Source organism: Chaetura pelagica, unplaced genomic scaffold, assembly GCF_000747805.2.
Source record: "Chaetura pelagica isolate M959 unplaced genomic scaffold, ChaPel_1.0 scaffold3, whole genome shotgun sequence".
NCBI classification, from domain to species: domain Eukaryota; kingdom Metazoa; phylum Chordata; class Aves; order Apodiformes; family Apodidae; genus Chaetura; species Chaetura pelagica.
Window position 1 is genome coordinate 14520531 of NW_009952974.1, and position 19630 is coordinate 14540160.

General features: G+C 35.2%; 2 protein-coding genes across 2 annotated transcripts; one reads left to right on the forward strand and one right to left on the reverse strand.

Moving 5' to 3' along the window:
* The first annotated feature begins 5878 nt into the window (after positions 1-5878).
* DFNB59 (deafness, autosomal recessive 59) lies at positions 5879-14323 on the forward strand. The gene is made up of 6 exons (XM_009996186.1): positions 5879-6089; positions 8268-8463; positions 10011-10152; positions 10851-10968; positions 12728-12832; positions 14022-14323. The coding sequence occupies exons 1-6, from the start codon at positions 5879-5881 to the stop codon at positions 14321-14323; spliced, it is 1074 nt and encodes a 357-aa protein (XP_009994488.1).
* A 1556-nt stretch (positions 14324-15879) lies between these two features.
* FKBP7 (FK506 binding protein 7) lies at positions 15880-18879 on the reverse strand (the record flags this gene model as incomplete). Its single annotated transcript, XM_009996187.1, has 3 exons — positions 15880-16041; positions 16362-16495; positions 18708-18879. Coding segments are annotated over 3 exons (468 nt in total), but the record flags the coding sequence as incomplete, so codon positions are not given.
* Positions 18880-19630: the final 751 nt, after the last annotated feature.

The following is a 19630-nucleotide window of genomic DNA, read 5'->3' on the forward strand; positions in this document are numbered from 1 at the left end:
GAACTACAAATCTTGTAGCCTTTCATTGATGTAACACAGTACAGTCCAGCTTTAAATACTTTGCTAGGCAATTGTCATCCTTTAATACAGACCCTCCTGGCAGGATATCCACCTTTTATGTGTGCTGTAGCATGGTCTGTGAATATGTATTATCGCCGTTTATTCTGTGGCAGAGAACCGGAGGAAGTTCCAACAATTGTCCTGAACTGAAGAGTATTACATAGGAAACATAGTATGTGTAACCTGTCATTCAAATGGACTGTTAAAAGTGACCTTGAAAATAATTCAGACAGCCTAGTTAGTATGTTTTAGCTATCTGTATAGAAAAGGACAGCAGTGTTCCCTGCACCTTTTAGTATTTTTTTTTCAAATCCATTCTAATTGGGGAAGAAACTGTTGACAGAAGTCGTATAAGTCCATATAAATAAAATATAGAAGCTTAGTAAGATTTTCTCCTGAGACTACAGATCTGGCCCCACAGGCACTAAAACATACTTAAATTTGAGGAACTTAAAACATTTTAGGACTAGACTTCTGATGAGTTGCCTGCTTGAATTTCTTTGCTCTCTAATTTTGTTTTGGTCTATTTATTATGTTGTCCACAGATGTTTCCATAAAGAACAAATTAAGTTTCAGATACACAAGCAATGACTACATTATTTTTACTCCTTTACTAAATTGCGAGCTTAATAAAGTAAGCCTACAGAAAATTAAAATATTGCCATAGCCAATTTAATTGTTCCCATATACAGCATAATTAAAATAACATTTGTGAACTGATTTGAAATTTTTGCTACACTTAAACTATATAAGAAAGAAATCTAACATGGAAGTATCTCTGCTGAAGTGAATTCTGCTGAAAACTGTCATCTTGCTTTAACTTACTTTTGTTCCCACAATGGTGTTTAAATAGCATAATGCTTTGTGAGCATTATGCCAAGTGACCCAAGTACCCCCGCAAACTGTTGTACCGGGGGTTCAGCCTGATAGTGGTACTGTTGTCATACTTGGGAGCTCTGAAGTGGTGTAAATCACGGTATTAAACTGACTGGTTTTGCTTTTACAAGAAAATCCCAAGACAAGCTCCACCTTGGAAAAGAGCAAAAAAGAAAGTCAAGTGCTGTTAAAACCACTCAGGTAGTTAAAAAAAAACAAAACAACAACAACAAAAAAAAACATATATGTAATAAGGGCTACATTTGGTCTCACAAATTATTTTTGTTACCTCTTCAAATAGAACCAGATTGATATTGCACTAATTCTTGCTTTCTAGGGAAATACTCATACCATCTGCTGGAAAGTTAAAGAGTGTAGTCACTAATTTTTTCAGCAGCATTTTATTTTGCTGGGTTTAGGTGTTAAGTTCTTGCACTTGTTCTTTTCCAAAGGTGTGTAGGTAAATGTAATATAGTTCAAAGGCACTTAACTCAGATGGACTGGGAACTAAAAGTAACTTTTGGCACCCCAAGGAGGTATTAAACAAATTACCAGCATAATTTGATACTGCTTATTTGGGCTTAACCCTTTCAAGTGAAACACTAATTCAGTTTATTTCAGTTAACACTCAAGCCTTCTTTCCTCCCCTGAACTTGCTTGTTTAATCATGATTTTATTATATGGTTGGCTGTGACAAGAAGAAAATTAAAATCAGATCAGTTTGTGAAACATCAGAATCATCTAATTCCACATTTTCTGTTCCTGGGACAAGCCTCTAGCTCACACGCCCCTTAGTTCAGACTACAAGTGCATCTTTAGACACCCCATAAATACAGATATCCAACATTCCTGCAGCGATAATGTAGGATAACTATCTAATAATGAAAACCATTATGATAGAAATAAAGTAAATAGCAGCTTCTAGAGATACTGCTGTTCTGTAAGTTATTTAAAACTGTCTTACACAAAGCCTGAGATTCATGCTGAAGTGAGTAACCAGGAAGCCTCAATCTCTTTTGAATTGATTTGGATTCTTTTAGGGAAACAGAAGTTACTAGTCTTTACTTACCAAAACCCTTTGTCCTTTATTATTACAGTCACCATTATTATTTCAGCAATAACAGAGTAGAAAAATATATATAGTAAGATAGCCATTCAGGTGGCTGAAAAGAGTGCTTTTGGCAGAAGCAAAGGCTAGGGTAGAAACACATTACACAGAGGCACAACAAAAGGTGAAGACTGTTTCACACAAAGCTCCAAATATTAACCGCAGTACCACTGCAGTCCAAAAATCAGCTCAGATAAGATATATGGTCTTAGTCATGTTGGCCAGAAAGTCGTAAATCATGTCATGTTTTAGGATAATGGAGAAGGTTTTTATCTATTAATCCAGGTGAAGATATAGCAAAGAAACTGCAGAACACAGAGCTGAATAAGCTGCCTTAAAACTGCGTCTCATATTGAGGCTTGTGATGTTGTAGGCAGGCTTAGAGACACCTTCAGTCTGCTGGGGATGAAGAACTCAAAACAGAAGCAGAAGAGAGGGTGGCAGTTAGGGACAGAGTTAAGCTAGAGTTGTATGGACAGGAAAATAAATTTTTAAAATATATACTGCAGATGCTAATTTCTATTTTTTTCTTTATATCACTTCATATTTTTTCTCACATAGAATTTCATCTTCCAGCTATAGATGAACGTGCCCTACAGATGAATCAGCAGTGAGGCTTCTGCCAGTAAAAGCCTTTATTTATCTCTTTATTTATTTGCAAGGATTGGAGAGTATATAATTAGAGAGAGAAGGGGCAACACAAAGAAAATGCGGTTTTATGATTGAGAACATGGCAAAACTGGAGGAATAGTTTTGTCTCTGACACCAATGAGTTTGTTTATGATTTGGGGGCCTCACTTAGGAGCAAAGGCATCATAGTTGGATACTAGGCAATCTGCAAGGAGGATCTTTTTGGTCATATTTTTTAATTTGTGTTTTAAGAGGGTGCCTGAGTCACTGTGAGGGTTCAAGTCTGACCTTGTTCCAGTAATATATAAAGGTGGGCTAAGATCAGGTTAGGAAAGTCCTTTTTATTCTTTTATGAAGGATCCTATGTAGGGAAGGCAGATGCGATGCTTTGTCACTTTTGTTGTGCAGCTCTGTGCTAAGGTGTCACCGTTTGACTCAGGTCTGACAACAATGCTCTCGATCCCCCCCCCCCACCCAGGTAGGGAAGGAGAGAGAGGAAAAGAGAGAGACTTGGCTGGATTGAAAACTAAACTACACAGCTTTAATTAAAACACTAATGAATGATACAAGAAAATATATACAATTATATACAGATATATTCAGGTATGGGCAAAAGCCTCTCGCCTCCCCCCACCCCAGCAACTCCCACAGCACTTCCCTGAACTGGGAAGAGTCCTGAGGAATCCCGGAGCTGCTGCTGGAGAAAGCACAGAGTGATGAGGGTCAGGAGGGATCAAGCCTAAGGGTTGATGGTGATGGATGAACAGAGTCCTCCCCAGACGCCAGCCATGGACGGAAGAGAAGGGAGGAAGAAGAAGGAAGGAAGTTGTCTTCTGTGATCTCTGACCTTCCTCTGAGCTTACGTAGATACATGGAATGGAATATCTTTGGCCAATTTTGCTGTCTGTCTAACTCAGCCTCCTACGGGGGGGTCACAGATCTCCCCATAGTGTCTGAGCCAGCAGAATGAAGGCGCGACCTTGAAGCCTCAGTAGTTAGAAAAACATTCCACTGTCTTATCAGCCTAGCAGAACACACTATTGCTAGTTACAAGAAAGCTTACTGAAGGAAAAAAAAAAAAATAAATAAGTAAAAAGAAAAATTGGCTTCATCCTGGCTCAAACCAGGACACAAGGGGTATGGAAGGTTACAGCCTGAGCACTGTGCAGGGGTATCCTTGAACCAACCTGCATCTGAGCAAGGATTTTCATCTGTACTACTTGGTGAGATGAGGCCAGGTTTTTTAATTCAGGTGCTAACTCAGGCATAACGTATGCACAGCACCTTTTTCATTTATTGGTTGCCCAAAATAAGAGAGTGCCAGGGCTTCAGAAATGTTGAAATTTCTTAAGTATATTCATGTGCCAAGTGCAAAAGTGCCTGATACTGGGGAGGGTGGGAGATCTCTTAGTTTTCTTCACTTGGATGTGAAAAATTAGTGAATGTTTTCTCAACATGGCAATGTTAACATAGTTGCAGTTCTGTTTTCTGACTTGTGGCATGAGGATGATACAAAGAGCTGCTGCTGCATTTATGGTGTATTATAGGATATTAGCATAACAGGAGTACCACAGAAACATCAAATCAAACTATTCATTATCAAAGTTAGTGTGAGGATCAGATTGGACACATACTAAGCAAGAGTAATACAAATACATGTTGAATAAACAGATCCAGCTGAGCTTAATAATTTGTAGAAAAAATAGTATCCTGGCAAACAGTTACAAGACATATGCAGAAAAAATCTAAATAAGACTGAATGGGTAATTTTATTTTAATAATTTCCTTCCCTTTAAAACCTTTTTAGTTTTGTTATAAATATGTACAGAGGGTTTTTTTAGTAGAGTGCAATATTAATTACAGTAAGACTGAATTGCAGCATTTCACATTATTTCAGTTCAATGTCTACATATAACCTGCTTTGATGTTTCAGCACCCTCTAGAGCAAACAGAAAGCTCTGGCAGCCATTCCTTTCATCTTAGATAGCTGAGGTAGTAGACTCCTCTTTTTGCCTTTTTACTTTGGACTTCCTGATACTCTGAACATTAAAAAATAGTTATGGAAGTATTGGAAAGAGCTGCGTTTAATCATGTTAAATTAATAAGTGATCATATGGTAAGAACAGTCCTTAAAATGCTTTCACAGGAAAAAGATGCACTTACAAGATTTAGCAGTTGCAGACTTAGCACTTGAGCAAGAAAATCAAGTCATCATTTACATGAGGATGGGTCTGCTCCTGCTGCCTCCCTCATAGGTCCTTTGCTGTACTGTCCACTGACTTTTTTTGCCCTTTACAATTTTCTATCTTTTTGTGCTGTTTTCCCTCTTGGATCCTTGAGTTTCCCTTAATCCTGTATCAATAATCTCACTTCTGTCTGCAATTTTTCTTTTCTAATTTCACACAATACTCTCAATTTACCAAATCTCTCCATAGTCTGAGCTAAATACATGCATCTGACTTGTCTCAGAGCTAGCCCTTGTGTCACAGGCAGCTGAGTCCATAGGAGGGGCATAATGTGTGATGAAAGCCCAGAGTTTCCCAGTGCCCCTGGTCTTACACTTTGGCCCAGGCATTTCCCAAGACCTCTCCACCACTTGCTCGCCAGCTGAGCTCTCTCAGGTTCTGAAGCTGCTATTGAAAGCCAACACCGTCTCAGCAGACCTGCCAGCTTTCACCCATGTGTAATTCAGGCTGTCTCCTGGAGCTCAATTGGGCTGCTTTGTGAGTTGTTAGTAAAACAACTAGAATTCAGCTGCAGCAAGGACCCACTAAACAGTAATACATCAATAAGTCCTAAAGGGAAGCTAAGCATTGCAGAAGTTACTGTCTTCTAAGATCGAAAATTTTGTTTTCAAAGAGTGGCATTAAACTGCCAAGGAAAAGGCAACCATTTCCCTATCAGTTTTCACTGGTTATTTATTATTCATCATACAGAATTAGAGAGCTTGACTGAAGGTCACTGAGAGAAGTCTGGAGTGATCCACCTCAGAAGCTGGGTAGCTAGGGTGCCGTTGATTCTTTTCAAGCAAAATATAACTCGATCTAAGAAAGCAGTTTGATAGCTCCTTTTTTTTTTTTTTTTTAACTAGTTAATTAGTTTGAAAGAACATTGTAAGAAAGAATTGAACATGGGTTTGACACCCAGAAGTTACACTTGATACAGAGTATTTTATTATTATCATTATCATCATAATGTCATAATATGTTTGCTGCTGCAACCAAAAACTTTGTTAAACAGGTCGGTGATGGAGGAAGACTAGTTCCAGTGCCCAGCCTGAGTGAAGCTGATAAATACCAACCTTTGAGCCTTGTGATTAAGAAAAGAAAATGTTTACTTTCAAAAACATCTAAGTTTGCTTCAACACCTTTCACATTAAAGGACATTCTTCAGGGGGAGAAAGAAATTTCTGCAGGTAAGATTTCTATCTTTCTTCAAAGCAGAAAAATGCGTGTGTTCTAGTAATTACAGGACAGTAGACATCATTTGAACTGTGCAGGTAGTATGATGGTTCTTTAGAACATGCATAATAACATTTGTCTTGCTTAGTTAAACAAACAGTCAACTATACTACAAGCCTTTGGTATTTTCTGAACTAATGTGAAAGCAACTGAGTTGATCCTTGTGGTTTTTTTCACAAATCACAGCAGATTCCTGGTAGATGTATTAATGTTTGTTGATTAATGAAAGTTGGATTTTGATCTTCACCTTTCTGTGTATGCTCACTTTTAAAAATATAAGAAGGGTCTTAGTTCTGCAGCTGTTCCATGCTATTGATTCCTGGTGTTGAACTAGGCTCTGCTCAGGAAAAAGCATCTGAAAACTATCTGACTGAAGTAATTGTTTTTCATAATGTCTTTTTTTTTTTCACATTTGTAATCTTTTTGTATATTTAAGGAAATTAACTGTGTTTAAATTGCCTTTTCTATCCAATATTGATAAGTTTTGAAGGGATTCTATGAGAACTAAAGTTACAAAATTGAACTATAATGTCTACATGTTCCCATACCTTTCTTTGAAAATTCTTTGTAATTCATATCTACATTATATGTTTTCTCAAAAGAGTTGCATTTCTTTACTTTATTCTGAAAAAAGGTCCATTTTAACAAAAGTATTGATCACATTATTACTTGCACAACAATTGCATTAATTAAAACTCTACTTAGACAAATCAGTATGAGCACAAGAAGACAGAAATATCAGTTGACCCCACAAAGGGGTGATTCCAAGACACAAGCATGATGGAGAAGATTGGAATCCCACTAATCTCCTGAATGTAGTCTTACATTCAGGAGAATTCAGCTGGCTTGTCTAGAATTAATCTAATTGAAAAATCTCATTTCAAAGGCTGAGAAAAAAACTGTGAAATCTCATTAAAGAGTCTCACAAAACCTTTATTTTTTTTTCTGTAAAGGTCATGTGCAGAAGAAACTGTCCTTTAATGTAAGCAAAGAACTCTGTAATTGAATGTCCTTTTTTATGTGACAAATGTAAGCACTTTCAATTTTTTAAGCAGTATGAAAAATATATGAACTTGTTTTGATTAAAAATACAGACAAACAGGATTCATACTTGGTGACTTCATAATGTCACTTTATCGTAAAATCTTCAATGTATTAAAGAAAAAAAAAAAAAAGAGGATTAAACCCCAGATTCTCAAATGTATTCAGATGCTGTTGGATGCCTAATCCCAGTGTTCTTCCTGCTCTATTATTTTAAATTTGGCAACCAATGTGTTCTAATGTTTTTCTGTTAGCATAATGGAACAGAATTTAAGGTCATAAAGAAAGCATTCTAAAAATGGCTTGGCACCTGCCCTTTTGTTGGGCAATAATTCAGTGCAAACTTTTAAGTCACAATTAATCTGTTGTTTTCCTTCAAAATAAACTGTCATAGTCCCTGGAATCATTAGGCACATATGAAAAGTCTGGCAGGTGTTTCCAGCTGTGAAGTATCAGGTAAATGGCAAAGTTAATGTTGCTGGCACACCCGTGTCTCGTTCATGTGTTGGAAAAATGAAGAAAGGTTCATTTATACTGAATCTAGGCAAAATTCAGAATTCACAAACATCATTGTACACATGGTGGTTTTCATTTTGTTCATAGTTGTAATCATTTGCATGGCCCTCCAGTAAGTAATTCTGTGTTTCAGAGCCTCTGCCATTAAACACAGAACACAATACATGTCTGCTTGTACAAGGACCAACAGCATCCTTACAAGTAGAAATACTTTAGAAGAGTAATGATAAGCACAGAAATGTAGAAATACTCCTAATCACCGTTTCATGCCCAGGACATAACACATGCAGGAGCACGGGAACAACTGTGCCAAAGTGAGTCACAGATCCCTCAGACCCCTGTGCACTCTCTTTCCATTAGTCATCAGCAGTGACACCAACAAGTAAGTGCTCAGCGGAGCTCAGAATTTCACATTGAAATGGTTAAGAACAGTATGAACAGTACCATTTATTATCTTCTTTATATTTTTTCTATTAAAAAATAAAATAATTTAAATGTCCTGTTACAAATAAGTAATGTTGTGTAAAAATACTGTTTTCAGACTTTTCATCACATAATGTTTATCTTTTACTCAGGTATCTCGTCCTACCAGTTGCTCAACTATGAAGACAAATCTGATGTTTCACTTAATGGTAGAAGAGGAAATCAGATAATGAATGATGTTGGTTTTGATGTTGCTGGATCAGATTCTATTGCCTTTAAAGCTTCTTTTGGCATAGTGACGAAACATGAGGTTGAAGTACCAACATTACTTAAAGAACTTACTACAAGGTTATATGATATACTTTGTTTTCTGGTTCCACAATTGCATTTCATACAGCTAGGCTGAATCTCTGAAATGGTTAGGTTTTGGTTATTTTTAGCCACTAATAACAGTGATCTTCTGATATTTTCTAAATTTCTGAATTGTAGGTTTAGCTAGTCTCAAGTGAGATCACTGTGATTAGACACAAGACTTTCTGTATAACAAAGACTGCAGATTTTTTGTTAATTAATTCTTGTTTGAATTACAGGCCATCCAAGGTCCTATCTATTATTCCATACTACTGAAATTTTTAAATTTACTTCAAATGACATATAGCCAACTTCAGGTTTCAGAAAAAAGATGTCTTTGCCTTTGTCTGATGAACTAGAGAACCATATGCATCGCTGCCAGTGTAGGTACTGCAAGGTTTTATGAGGTTGTTGCACAGCCTTTTCTTAGAAAATCAAAGTAGGTTTATTTACTTAAATTTTTCATAACCTTCTGTGGCTCTTGTCTGAATGCACTCTTCATTTTTCCAACATCCTCAGGGAATTGTGGACACTGAAATTGAACTTTGTATTCCTGTAGTGCTGGCACAAGTGCCAAACACATTGCAATATGATGTAATTAATTCTGAGTCTATTTATTTCATTTATATTTTAAAGATCATCCCTTGACCACAGTGTCATCCCAGTCAATCCCAGTGTTGCATTCCAGTGAATTATTTACTTATGAATTATTACAGTGAATTTACAGTGAATTATTTATTTATGGTATTTTCAAATATATAGTTTTTTACCCAATAGTGCATGTCATTTTGTATCCATAACTTCACTTGCTCTGTAACTACCTTTTCCCAGTTTATTTGTAACCCCCAAATATTACCATTAATAATTGGGGGTGGAGCAGGGGAGGAGGTCTTAGTCTCCTGATAGAAATATTCAATGCTAAAGGACTGAGAGCCAATTCCTGTAGAAATTCTCCTACAAACACTTTTGTTTCATGATTGTTCTATGTTTATAGTTGATAAAGGTTTTTTCAGTCATAGTTGACATGTGTCAGTTAACCAGTTTTTAATCCATTGATTGTGTGACAGCTTGTATAGGCATCATTTAGGCTTCTAACCAAAACATTCCATCATTATGAGCTTGACAGAAGCCCCAAGATAGATCATTATAGCTATTACATTTACTGTTTCCCAGAAATTATTTCTGACTCACATTAATTCTATGACTTTAAAAAAAACCAAATTATTAGTTAGGGTGTGTTGGCAGTTCCTTATAGTCACTAATAACAGTGTCAGAGGGAAGACTTGCAATTTTCCTGGATTTCCCACATAGCCTTTCCAACATTTGTACGTTACTGGGTTTATTTGAATTTTTTATCACTTCTGTTCCCAAACACTGAAAATCAGTATTAAATTTCCAGACACCACCTCAGTCAGTTGTTTTACCTCTATGAGACAGAAGTTATAGTGATTTATTTACTGATTATAAAGTTACTGATTCTTTTATCTGCTTTGTAAATTGCTACTAATCTCTGAATTGTCTTCCTGCCTCCCTCTTGATTTTAGAAAAATAAACTTTGATCATTGTCTAGTCCATCAAACAAGAAAAAGCAGGATGGAAATTTTGTGTGTGGTCATGGAAAGTATTAGAACTACAAGGCAGTGCTCCTTAACTGTTCATACTGGAATGCGTGGAGAGACAATGAGGGTAAATATGTTTCAGAAAGTTCTGTAACTTAAGTCAACAAACATAAAAAATGTATAAATGTTATGGTTAGATTATTTGTATTTTTACTGATGTAAGTTCAGGAAAAGTAAGAAGTAAATCAATATTATTGCACTGATATAAACGGAATTAAATTATGGTATTTTGTTAGTATTGCTCATCTGAGTGAGGGATGGGGAATGCATCTGAAAGGATGGCTAGACAATGATCCATTGCTTTGGGTGAAGCCTTAGCAAAAATGTGGAATTTACTTCTTACTTTGAATAAGCATATAAGCTATCTTTCATTATTATATTAATCTTCTATAACTCATTGGAACTTAAGGTTGTTATTATTTAAGGGGTAGGCATCTTACTGGCACGTTCTATGTTCTTCCCTCTCTCTTAAGTGTGTTTGAATAATTGAACCTTCAAATCTTCTGAAGTTTGCCCATTACTAGTCTTCATAAATAATTCACATAATTTTAAATGAGTGATGCAAGTTGTTACTACTTCTGTAGCAAACTTTATTAAACTGCAAAGTTGTTCATATGGATTTTTTTAGTTGTGAAATTTGAACTTTGATTTCAAAGCTGCCTTCTTGGAGTATAACTCTCAATGTATACAGTTAAGATATTATTTTGTTTATTTTTTAATTTCCATTTTCACTTCTTTTTCTTTTTATGCTTTTCTAAATTACAGTTTCACATTATTGAAGATCAGAATTGTAAAGGACGGGACAAAGTAATTGTTTTTCCTGCACATACAACGATTGCTTTTAGTGTATTTGAACTTTATATTCATTTGGATGGTAATTTTGGTAAGTGACATGCATTATTGTCATTACTGCTGTTATTTATAATTATTTTAGTTTTTAAGCCATTTTTCTTGCTCTTCCTATACAGAAGTCCCAATCCCATACAATGGTATACCTTGATTTTATGCACATAAGTAGTCTGACTTTCTAAGGAAAACAATTCTTTTAAAGATAAACAAGGCAGGTACTAGAAAAAAGACTCTCATGAAATATCATTTCTAAGTTAAATTTGATTTTGTAATTTTTTGTAAAATCCCACAGTTGCATGGAACAAAAACTGATTTCCTTATATTTCTAGTCTGTGAGGAATAGGGTTATGAGACCATCTGATTAGTTTTGCCTAAAATAGGCAAGTAAAAAGAACCAAGTAAAGAAGAAAGTTTGCAGAGCTTCTAATCTAAGCTAACTTTTTTTTCTGTTGGAGCATTCATTTCAGTCTGATACATCATTGCCACATATGGACGTTAGAAGATATTCAGGAAAACTGAAAACTAATAAAAAAAAAAAAGATTGCATAGCTCCTGTAAGGTTTTCTCTCTTGGGAGGAAAGATAGCACTTCTGTATTTACATTTTCTTGCACTAAATGTAGCCTATGACATTATCCATGTTATCAATATTGTTTGCAATAAACCAGAAAGTCAATTTTAGGATTTGATCTAGTACTTGATAATATCAAATGCAAAACTCCCTACCAATTAAATTCACATTAGATAAAGTTTGAACTGCCAGATTACTTAAATACAGGAACCTCTCTGAGTTTCACTCAACTGTTTCAGGAATTGCTTGACTCTCTATAACATTGTGGCTTTCTGTAAACAGCAAAATAAAAGACCTGGTTAGGGAAGTATTCTGTCTCTGCAGCTCTGTACAGCAGTGTGTTTTATGAGCTGCAAATACCACTGTACCTTTTGGGATACACAGTATAAAACTTTCATTACAGGAATTCTGTGTTGTAAAGCATCTGTTTACTGAACTGTGAGATACCTTTACCCTGCTGTAAAAACTTTAAATACACTCCAAATCACACATAATTACTGGATTAAAATGAAAAGAGATAGTACAGTAGTTCTTTGTATTCACTTCCATAATGCTCAATATTAATTTCAATTTTGGAAATATTTTTATTTTATTTCACTTTGATGCAATGGTAGGTACATGTACAATGTTTTTACTAAAGTCATTATCAATGATGTAATTAAGCTGGTATTTTTATTTGTGTAATTAAAGAGAAATCTCAATTGAGAAAGTGTAAAACATAGTTTGGAATTGATTATCCCTGTATTTCACTTCAAAGGTTTTCTTTGAAGTTATGGATAGAAAAGTAGGTAGTAGATTCTAGTAGCTGATTAAGTGTTGAAAGTGATGACTACAGAGCTCACAGCCTTGCTTATTGGTTTCCATTTTTTGTTTCAAATGAGATCATAAGAATGTTTCTCCTTCAGTTATGGAACTTCCATTTCTATGATGTTGGCTGTCTTAGTCCCTCAACATGGCCATAAATTGTGTAAAAACAAAACAAAGTGATGATGTATGTTGAGAACCATGAACATTTTAAAATTTCCATTGAATTACTGTTACTTGCTTCTATGGGCTGTTACTGTATGCAGACTTATATTTAAATATGGTACTAGCCTTTAAAAATATTAGCAAAACTGAATGTAATCACTATTAACTTTAAAGATTAGAAAGTGTGTTAAACTCTGTTGTGCAATTATTGCTTTTATACTTTGTTCTTCTAAAACTTGTTTTTAATTTTCAAAGAACTCTGTGTGACTCCAGTTTCAAAAGGAGGATTTGAAAAAGAGAAATCTGGATCATCATCACTGTCCAAATTAAGGACATTAAAGAGTAATCTGTTTCATCGAAGTATGGCTTTTGATATTTATATCCCACTGTCTTAGTTAATGCATGAAGAGTGAATTTTTATTTCTTTGTGTGCAAGATGAACGGTTAAAGAAGAACATTTTGATGGAAAATGTACCTTCTCATTTCTTGTATATTGAAATACAAATAACTAATCTAGGATATTGCTGTTCATTAAAACTCTAAAGATCTTAAAACTACAATTTATGGCTGATTGATTATAAACTGGTATGGAGTAATTATACAGCTAACTTCAGTTAACATTAAGGCTATTTCATATGCTTGCCATTTACAGCTAGTGTTGTGTTTATAATCTATAAATAGTATTTAAATATTAAACAATATTAATTTAAATATTTGAATGTACTCTTTTGGCTACATGTTCACATGGCAGGGACATGGGCAAGATGCCATCATAATTCTCTCTTCTCATTCTGGTATAAATACAAAACTAAGCATTGCTGTATGTAGCTGTATTTTCTACAGAATAAGATCCTGTATGTTCAACACTCCTTGGTCTAAAAATTTTGGAAATTTGGAAATCTGAGTGTCAAGATTGATGTTAAGCAGTAAATATATCCTTCTAAAGGATGCTCTGTATAGGTCTCCTTGCTCCACTATCCTCTTTTCAATCAAGGAGCTTTATGGACGAAGCCTTCAGTTAGGCTCCAGTCCACACTGACGGAATAAATCTCCAGTGGGTATGATACAGCTCAGTAGCTGTGGCTGCCTAAAAGTTTGTCACCCAATCTAAACTAATTAGCCCCTGAAGAGAGAAGAGATAGGTAATTCCAAAAGTGATTTCTTTCTGGGATGTTTGGATGCTCAGAAATCTGGTAGGAGGTCAACCTGGAGTCCTCCAAGTCCTTTTCAGTATTGATGATTGATGGCTTTTTTGTAAATGCTAGGAAAAAAATGTTGAACTAGAACATACACAGCTGTCATTAAAAGTTTGCCTCATGCTTTTATTTAGTTGTATATTATGTATATAGGTCATATACAAAAAATTCTGGCTTAAGTGAAAGCAAATAAATATTTACACAGGTCTTTTGATGGGACGTAATCTGCAACGTGGTATGTTTAGAATGGTTTAATGAATCAGGTGTTATTCCTAAAAGTAGACTGGTAGATTGTTTTGTAAACGCTTCATAATGTATTGACAAATAATTGCTTTTTTGGTGTTCTTTTTCAGATAAAATAGTAGTGGATACCATTGCTAACTCTGATCCTTACCTGGAGGACCTTTTTACAGATTATTATGAGAAAGCTGCAAGCATGACTGACCTCTCTACAAGTTATCTCAGAGAGGGGTCTCATATCCGAATTAATTTACTTAATAACAACATCCCAAAAGGTCCCTGTGTCCTCTGTGGAATGGGAAGTTCTAAAAGGGAGACAGTCTACGGATGCCTAGAATGTTCTTTTAATGGACAAAAGTATGTACGACTGCATGCTGTGCCCTGTTTTGACCTCTGGCATAAGAGAGTGAAGTAACCGAGCTAGGTAAGTGCCTGTTGTCACACACATGGGCATAACTGTGCCACAAAAACTTTCAGAATTAGTAAATGTGACTCAAATTGTTGAAATGCAAAATGGTGAAAGTGCAAAATATTCTACTACGCTATTATCTTCAATTTGCTTCATGATCAATTACCTTTTACTTGAAAATGGCTCTTATTCATACCCTGAGATTGCTTTTCTTCTCTCTAGTACCTTGTCCTTTCATTGCCATGATAAAGAAAAATGTGCTTTAAAACTGTATTTTCATAATGTCAAAATATATGCTAGAACTTACTTGTTTACACAAACCTGTTTTAAAACCCCCAAATGTTGCCTTTATCTATACTGGCATATGATGGTAAAATGAGAATATTTGTTAATAATTTAGTGTTCTCATGCATCTTTAATTGAAGTATCAGATTAAAAAACATGCTAAAACTTAGCTCAGTCTAAAGTTTCATTTACAAAAGGGAACAACAGAGATAAGCATTTCAGCATAGGATGCCATTACCACATGTCAACAGTTTGTGTAGATTATTAAAATGTACCAGCCAGTCTCCCTTCTGCATTTGGATTTTATGTCACAGCTGCTCTTGATGTTCTTTTTGGGGTTCAGGAAAAATTGCTTAGCAGAAAATAGTTTGGAAACTACAGAACTAACAGAACTACATTCTTTCAACAAGACTTCAGGGGTGAAGGTCTTCACCATGTAAATCACATTCACAGAAAATTAAGCCTGTGTTATTGAAAATATAACCATCAGAAGGCACTACAGAACTGTGCCCAGTACCAAGACTGGGAGTGCTGTTGAAGCACTTCCTGTGCTATTTTCAACTGGAAAAACAATTTTAAAATGTTCTTATATGTTTTAGAATTATTTAAGGATAACTTATTTTACTTGTGCTGCTACTTTCACTGTGTACAGCTGATTATCTTATGTTGAAATGAATACAGACATTGTTTTCATGAGAAGAGCAAAGTATGTTGTCCAAGTATTATGCCAAGTATTATGATGACATCTGCATAAAGTAGAGCAGGTAACTAGCTTGAAGTACAGACTATTACCTATTGCTGCTATTACTTAAGAGTATCTGCCATCATCTTCCACCTCATCCAAGTAAATTATAAACTTGGTGTCACTGCATAGACTGGCTACCAATAATTTTACTAAGTCAAAGTTTAAAACCCCACTTAAAATACTGCTTTTTCATGAACACAGAATTATTCACGACACCATTTTGGTGTACTTGACAGGACAGAAATAATTACTTTCATCAGTATTTTACACAATGAAAAAGACTACAGAGCAATATGGTAGATTAGGACAAGAAACAGGAACCACTAATAATAGATCTTGTGTTTTCCAATTTTATTTATTTCTTAAAAATATCTAACATATTTTATTTGTTGAATGTTAAAAATAAGGTTTTACCATCACCTTAACAGATATAAAAAGGATTCTGCTACAAAAAACCCCAGAAAAATTCTGTGACACATTATTGTTATTTAAAATTCAGTATCTGGAAAACAGCTAAAGCTTCTATAAGCAGTTAGAGTTCATCATGCTGGTAGACATTGTACTCCTTCGCTGATATAAAACCATCTCCATCATGGTCATTCTTCTTAAATATATCAGCTAAGATTTCATCATGGACTGAGGGATGACGTTCTTTGCCATCTCTTGCAAATTCTTCTTTCAAATACTGGCTTATCTAGAAGAAAGAAAAAAGTCAAACCATTGTGGCTTTTATGCTAGTACTCAACAACTATATTCAAGGCCACTTGGGGTATCTATTTAAGTTACTGTGACTCCTGTGTAGGCACATCTGAAGTTTGTTTCCCAGAAAGTCTGAGACATGCTAGTGTGTTAATCAACGCAGGTTTCAACATTGCACAGTGTAGTTAATGTAAACATACAGAAGCTTTACGTGATGAACTGCAGCAGAGGCAACTCATGTACAGATATAACCCTGATGCAACTATACTTATAGTTTTATACATTATTTATTCCAAGCTAGGTACCTCATATTACCTCAAGTGCAGAGAGCTTTTTGTCACTGTCCTTGTCTATTTGATTAAATGCTTCAACACTGCGAGGTCCCTTATTTACCGCATAAAGTTCAATCTCAAAGATCAGTGTTGCATTGGGTGGAATCTTGCCCTGTGCTATGAATAAAAGCAAAAAAAAAAAGGCATTTAAAAAAAATCAGAAAATATGGCCAGAGGTCACACATATGATACATTCACATGTAAAGTATCTTATTTTTTTATTACAAAAAACCTTGTTAATATTCAGATTAAACTCTGAATTTAAATATTATACAGCCACACAGGATGATTGTTCAGATTGTGTTAGATAAATTATTTTAAGAGAGATTTGCAAGTAATATAGTTTCCTGAACCAAAACTGTATTGCTCATATCAATGCAGGTACTTTTAAAAATTAAGAGAATGGTTTGTGTTACCATGAAAAGTGAGTATTTCTAAAGTTCTCACTCTTCACATATTGTCATATGATAGCTCTTAATGAGAGACCGATTCTAAGACATATGCCTTTATTAAATATCTGAAATCTGATTTAAAAGATTACAGTAAAAGACCAGTGCTCATATATATTTTGTGTCTGAAGAAACAAGAAGGCAATACCAGGTTATACCAGCTTACAATGAATTTTATCTATGGTAAAGGACTTCATGTAAAATAGCATTTAAATTTGTATCTCATTAGAAAGAAGCAATAGAACGTAATTCTATTCTGATTCACACAAAGAAAACCTACTAGAGTATTTTGTCTCATCCCTGAAGAAGAAAAACATGCTAGACTTCATTATTCCTTTGTCAAACCCTTTTCTGATATCTGATGTAAAAACACCACTGCCTATGCACACAGGTCATTGCATCAAGCATCTGGCAAGAAAAAGGGGAACTGAAGAGAGACAGTAACAAACCAATGAGGTCTAAAAGTAAAGCAAAAAAAGTGTCAAGAAACCATGCAGTGTAAAACAAAAATGTAAACATGCAAGTTGCTTCTATTCATAACCAAAGTGAGCATGACATTGTAACCTCAGAATGTTGACAGAATTTTTAGCTTGTGCCTGTCCTTCATAAACTGAAGAATCTACTTTGTTTATAAACAAAGGTAAACAAAACTGTAACTCGCACTAATCATCTAAAATAGCCTTAGTAAAAATGACAGGTTTCAGAGTTCAAAAGATTTTAATCTTACAAGCTTTAAAAATATAGACATTTTAAATATATTTGAATAAAACTGGTTTATATACTACTTACAAAAGTTAAAACACAGGAATTCAGTGCCAGTAGTTTACAAATATACATACCAGCAAAAGAAAGATATGTAAAGGTTTAGAAAGCCATGCATCTTTTCTAATTCAAGATTAGGCAGGCATCTTCCCCAGCATGCTGAGACAGAGGACAGTTATGCTGTAAGAAAAGAATACTTTCTTGAAGTGCTACCTAGAAGAAACAACACTAGTATTAAGCATTAAAGAACATGCTTTAAGTTGTGTTTGTGTTTGTCATTGTTGTTACAAGACTTACTTATTAAACATTATGCTCAAGGGGAAAGAATTACTCCCAGTAAACTTCAATGGCTACCTTGGAATTGTATGAAAAGAGAAAACTGGTGCATGGAATTCTGACTTAATTGTACTACCAAACAATTACCGTACAGAAGGAGATGCCTTTTCACAGAAGCTACTACACCCAAGTCAGTGCTGAATTTAAGTTACCTACAATTAAGGGTGTAGAAACACTGCATAAAACTCTGACTGGAACTGGTTTTAAACATTAAGCATCATAAATTCAAATCAGATTTCATTCTCTGTACTGTTGCAATTATTATGTAAGGTGCTAATATTGTCCATTAACTATCCAGAATGTATGCAGTATTTTAAACAAATTATTTCTACTTAGATTAATTCTGTGGCATGTACTGGGTTACATTCCATTTTGCTCAGAAGATGCAGAATGTCATTAACTGATTGAGCAGGTAAGAGTCAAATCATGGAAACTAAACATAAATAGAATATAACAGATTAAGACAAAAAATGCTGATATGAATCATGAGGATTTTCCTTTTGCTGTCAACTTCTAGCATTATGGCAATACTTGGAAAAACACATCAGGTGCCATGTACTGAATTCTAATGGAACCTGAAAGGCCTGGGTGTGTGTGGGTCTATGATGAGGACAACTTAAACTGCATAGGAATGAGCAGGATTAGGTTGCACAACTGCAGTCATCACCTTCAGTGCCTCCAGAAATAATGGAGCACAAATTCTTAGTTATTTACAATGCTGTATGTTTAAAAGGGTAAAACAGAGGAAAGACAAAGTTGAGTATTAAAGTCTTCTTTTTTACCATATCCTTGCTGTCCATATGCTAACGACGGAGGAATGATCACTTTCCGTTTTTCTCCAGGACACATATTCATCATAGCAATATCCAACCCTTTTATGACTTGTCCAACACCCAGAACAAACCATTTTGGATGACCTTCATTTTGTGTCCGACTATTAAAAAGAATTGTGAGTGAATAATAGTGAAATTAGGATTATTTTTTTTTCATCTATAAAAATAAATTAGCTATCAGTAGAAACACAGATTATTAGAACACAGTAATGTTTAGTATGGAAGAATATACAGTATTAACAGGGTTTTTCTGCTACATTTATAATTAGTTTAAGATCAAATCTTGAGATTTATAAGGGGTAACCTCCTTTTGAAACAAACAAAAATAATCAAGTGAAAAACCTAACTTACTACAAACCCATCCAGTCTTCCTGATCATATACACTGCATGCCAGGAACAAGATGCCCCTGCATGAACTCTGCAAGGAGGGCTGGGAAATATTTACTGCGAGGAAGCAAAAATGTCTTCAGCAGTTCAGATTTCTATAGACTGGGATGGAGCAGGCACGGGTGCACTGGGGTAACCTGGTAGTCTTGGCTAAGCACAGTGTGCTCACCCACAGCCCTGTTCAGTTCAGATACTGGGTGCTTGAGCCAGCTCTGGCTCTGTGAGGTGTCCCCAGTGTGGGGGCTACACTGAACAGGGACTGAGCAGCACGCAGCTCAGAAGTCAGAGGGCAGTACTGTATGTGCCAGTAAAATAGTCACTTCAACAGGCAAGTAAAATGCAAGTAAAGTGGTACTGTTAAATGTAAAATTGTATATATATAAATTTTTTTTTTTTTCCTTAATTGTTACAACTGGGGGGAACGAACCAAGATTATGTGTCTGATCTGTCCGTAAGGAACGAGCCAGGTACCTGAAGCCGTCCG

Excerpts from the sequence above, each read along its gene's own strand:
- DFNB59 (XM_009996186.1), top strand. The coding sequence starts at position 5,879 with ATGTTTGCTGCTGCAACCAAAAACTTTGTTAAACAGGTCGGTGATGGA. Across the intron at positions 6,090-8,267 it reads GGAGAAAGAAATTTCTGCAG|GTATCTCGTCCTACCAGTTG; the intron begins GTAAGATTTCTA and ends TCTTTTACTCAG. Across the intron at positions 10,969-12,727 it reads TCATTTGGATGGTAATTTTG|AACTCTGTGTGACTCCAGTT; the intron begins GTAAGTGACATG and ends TAATTTTCAAAG.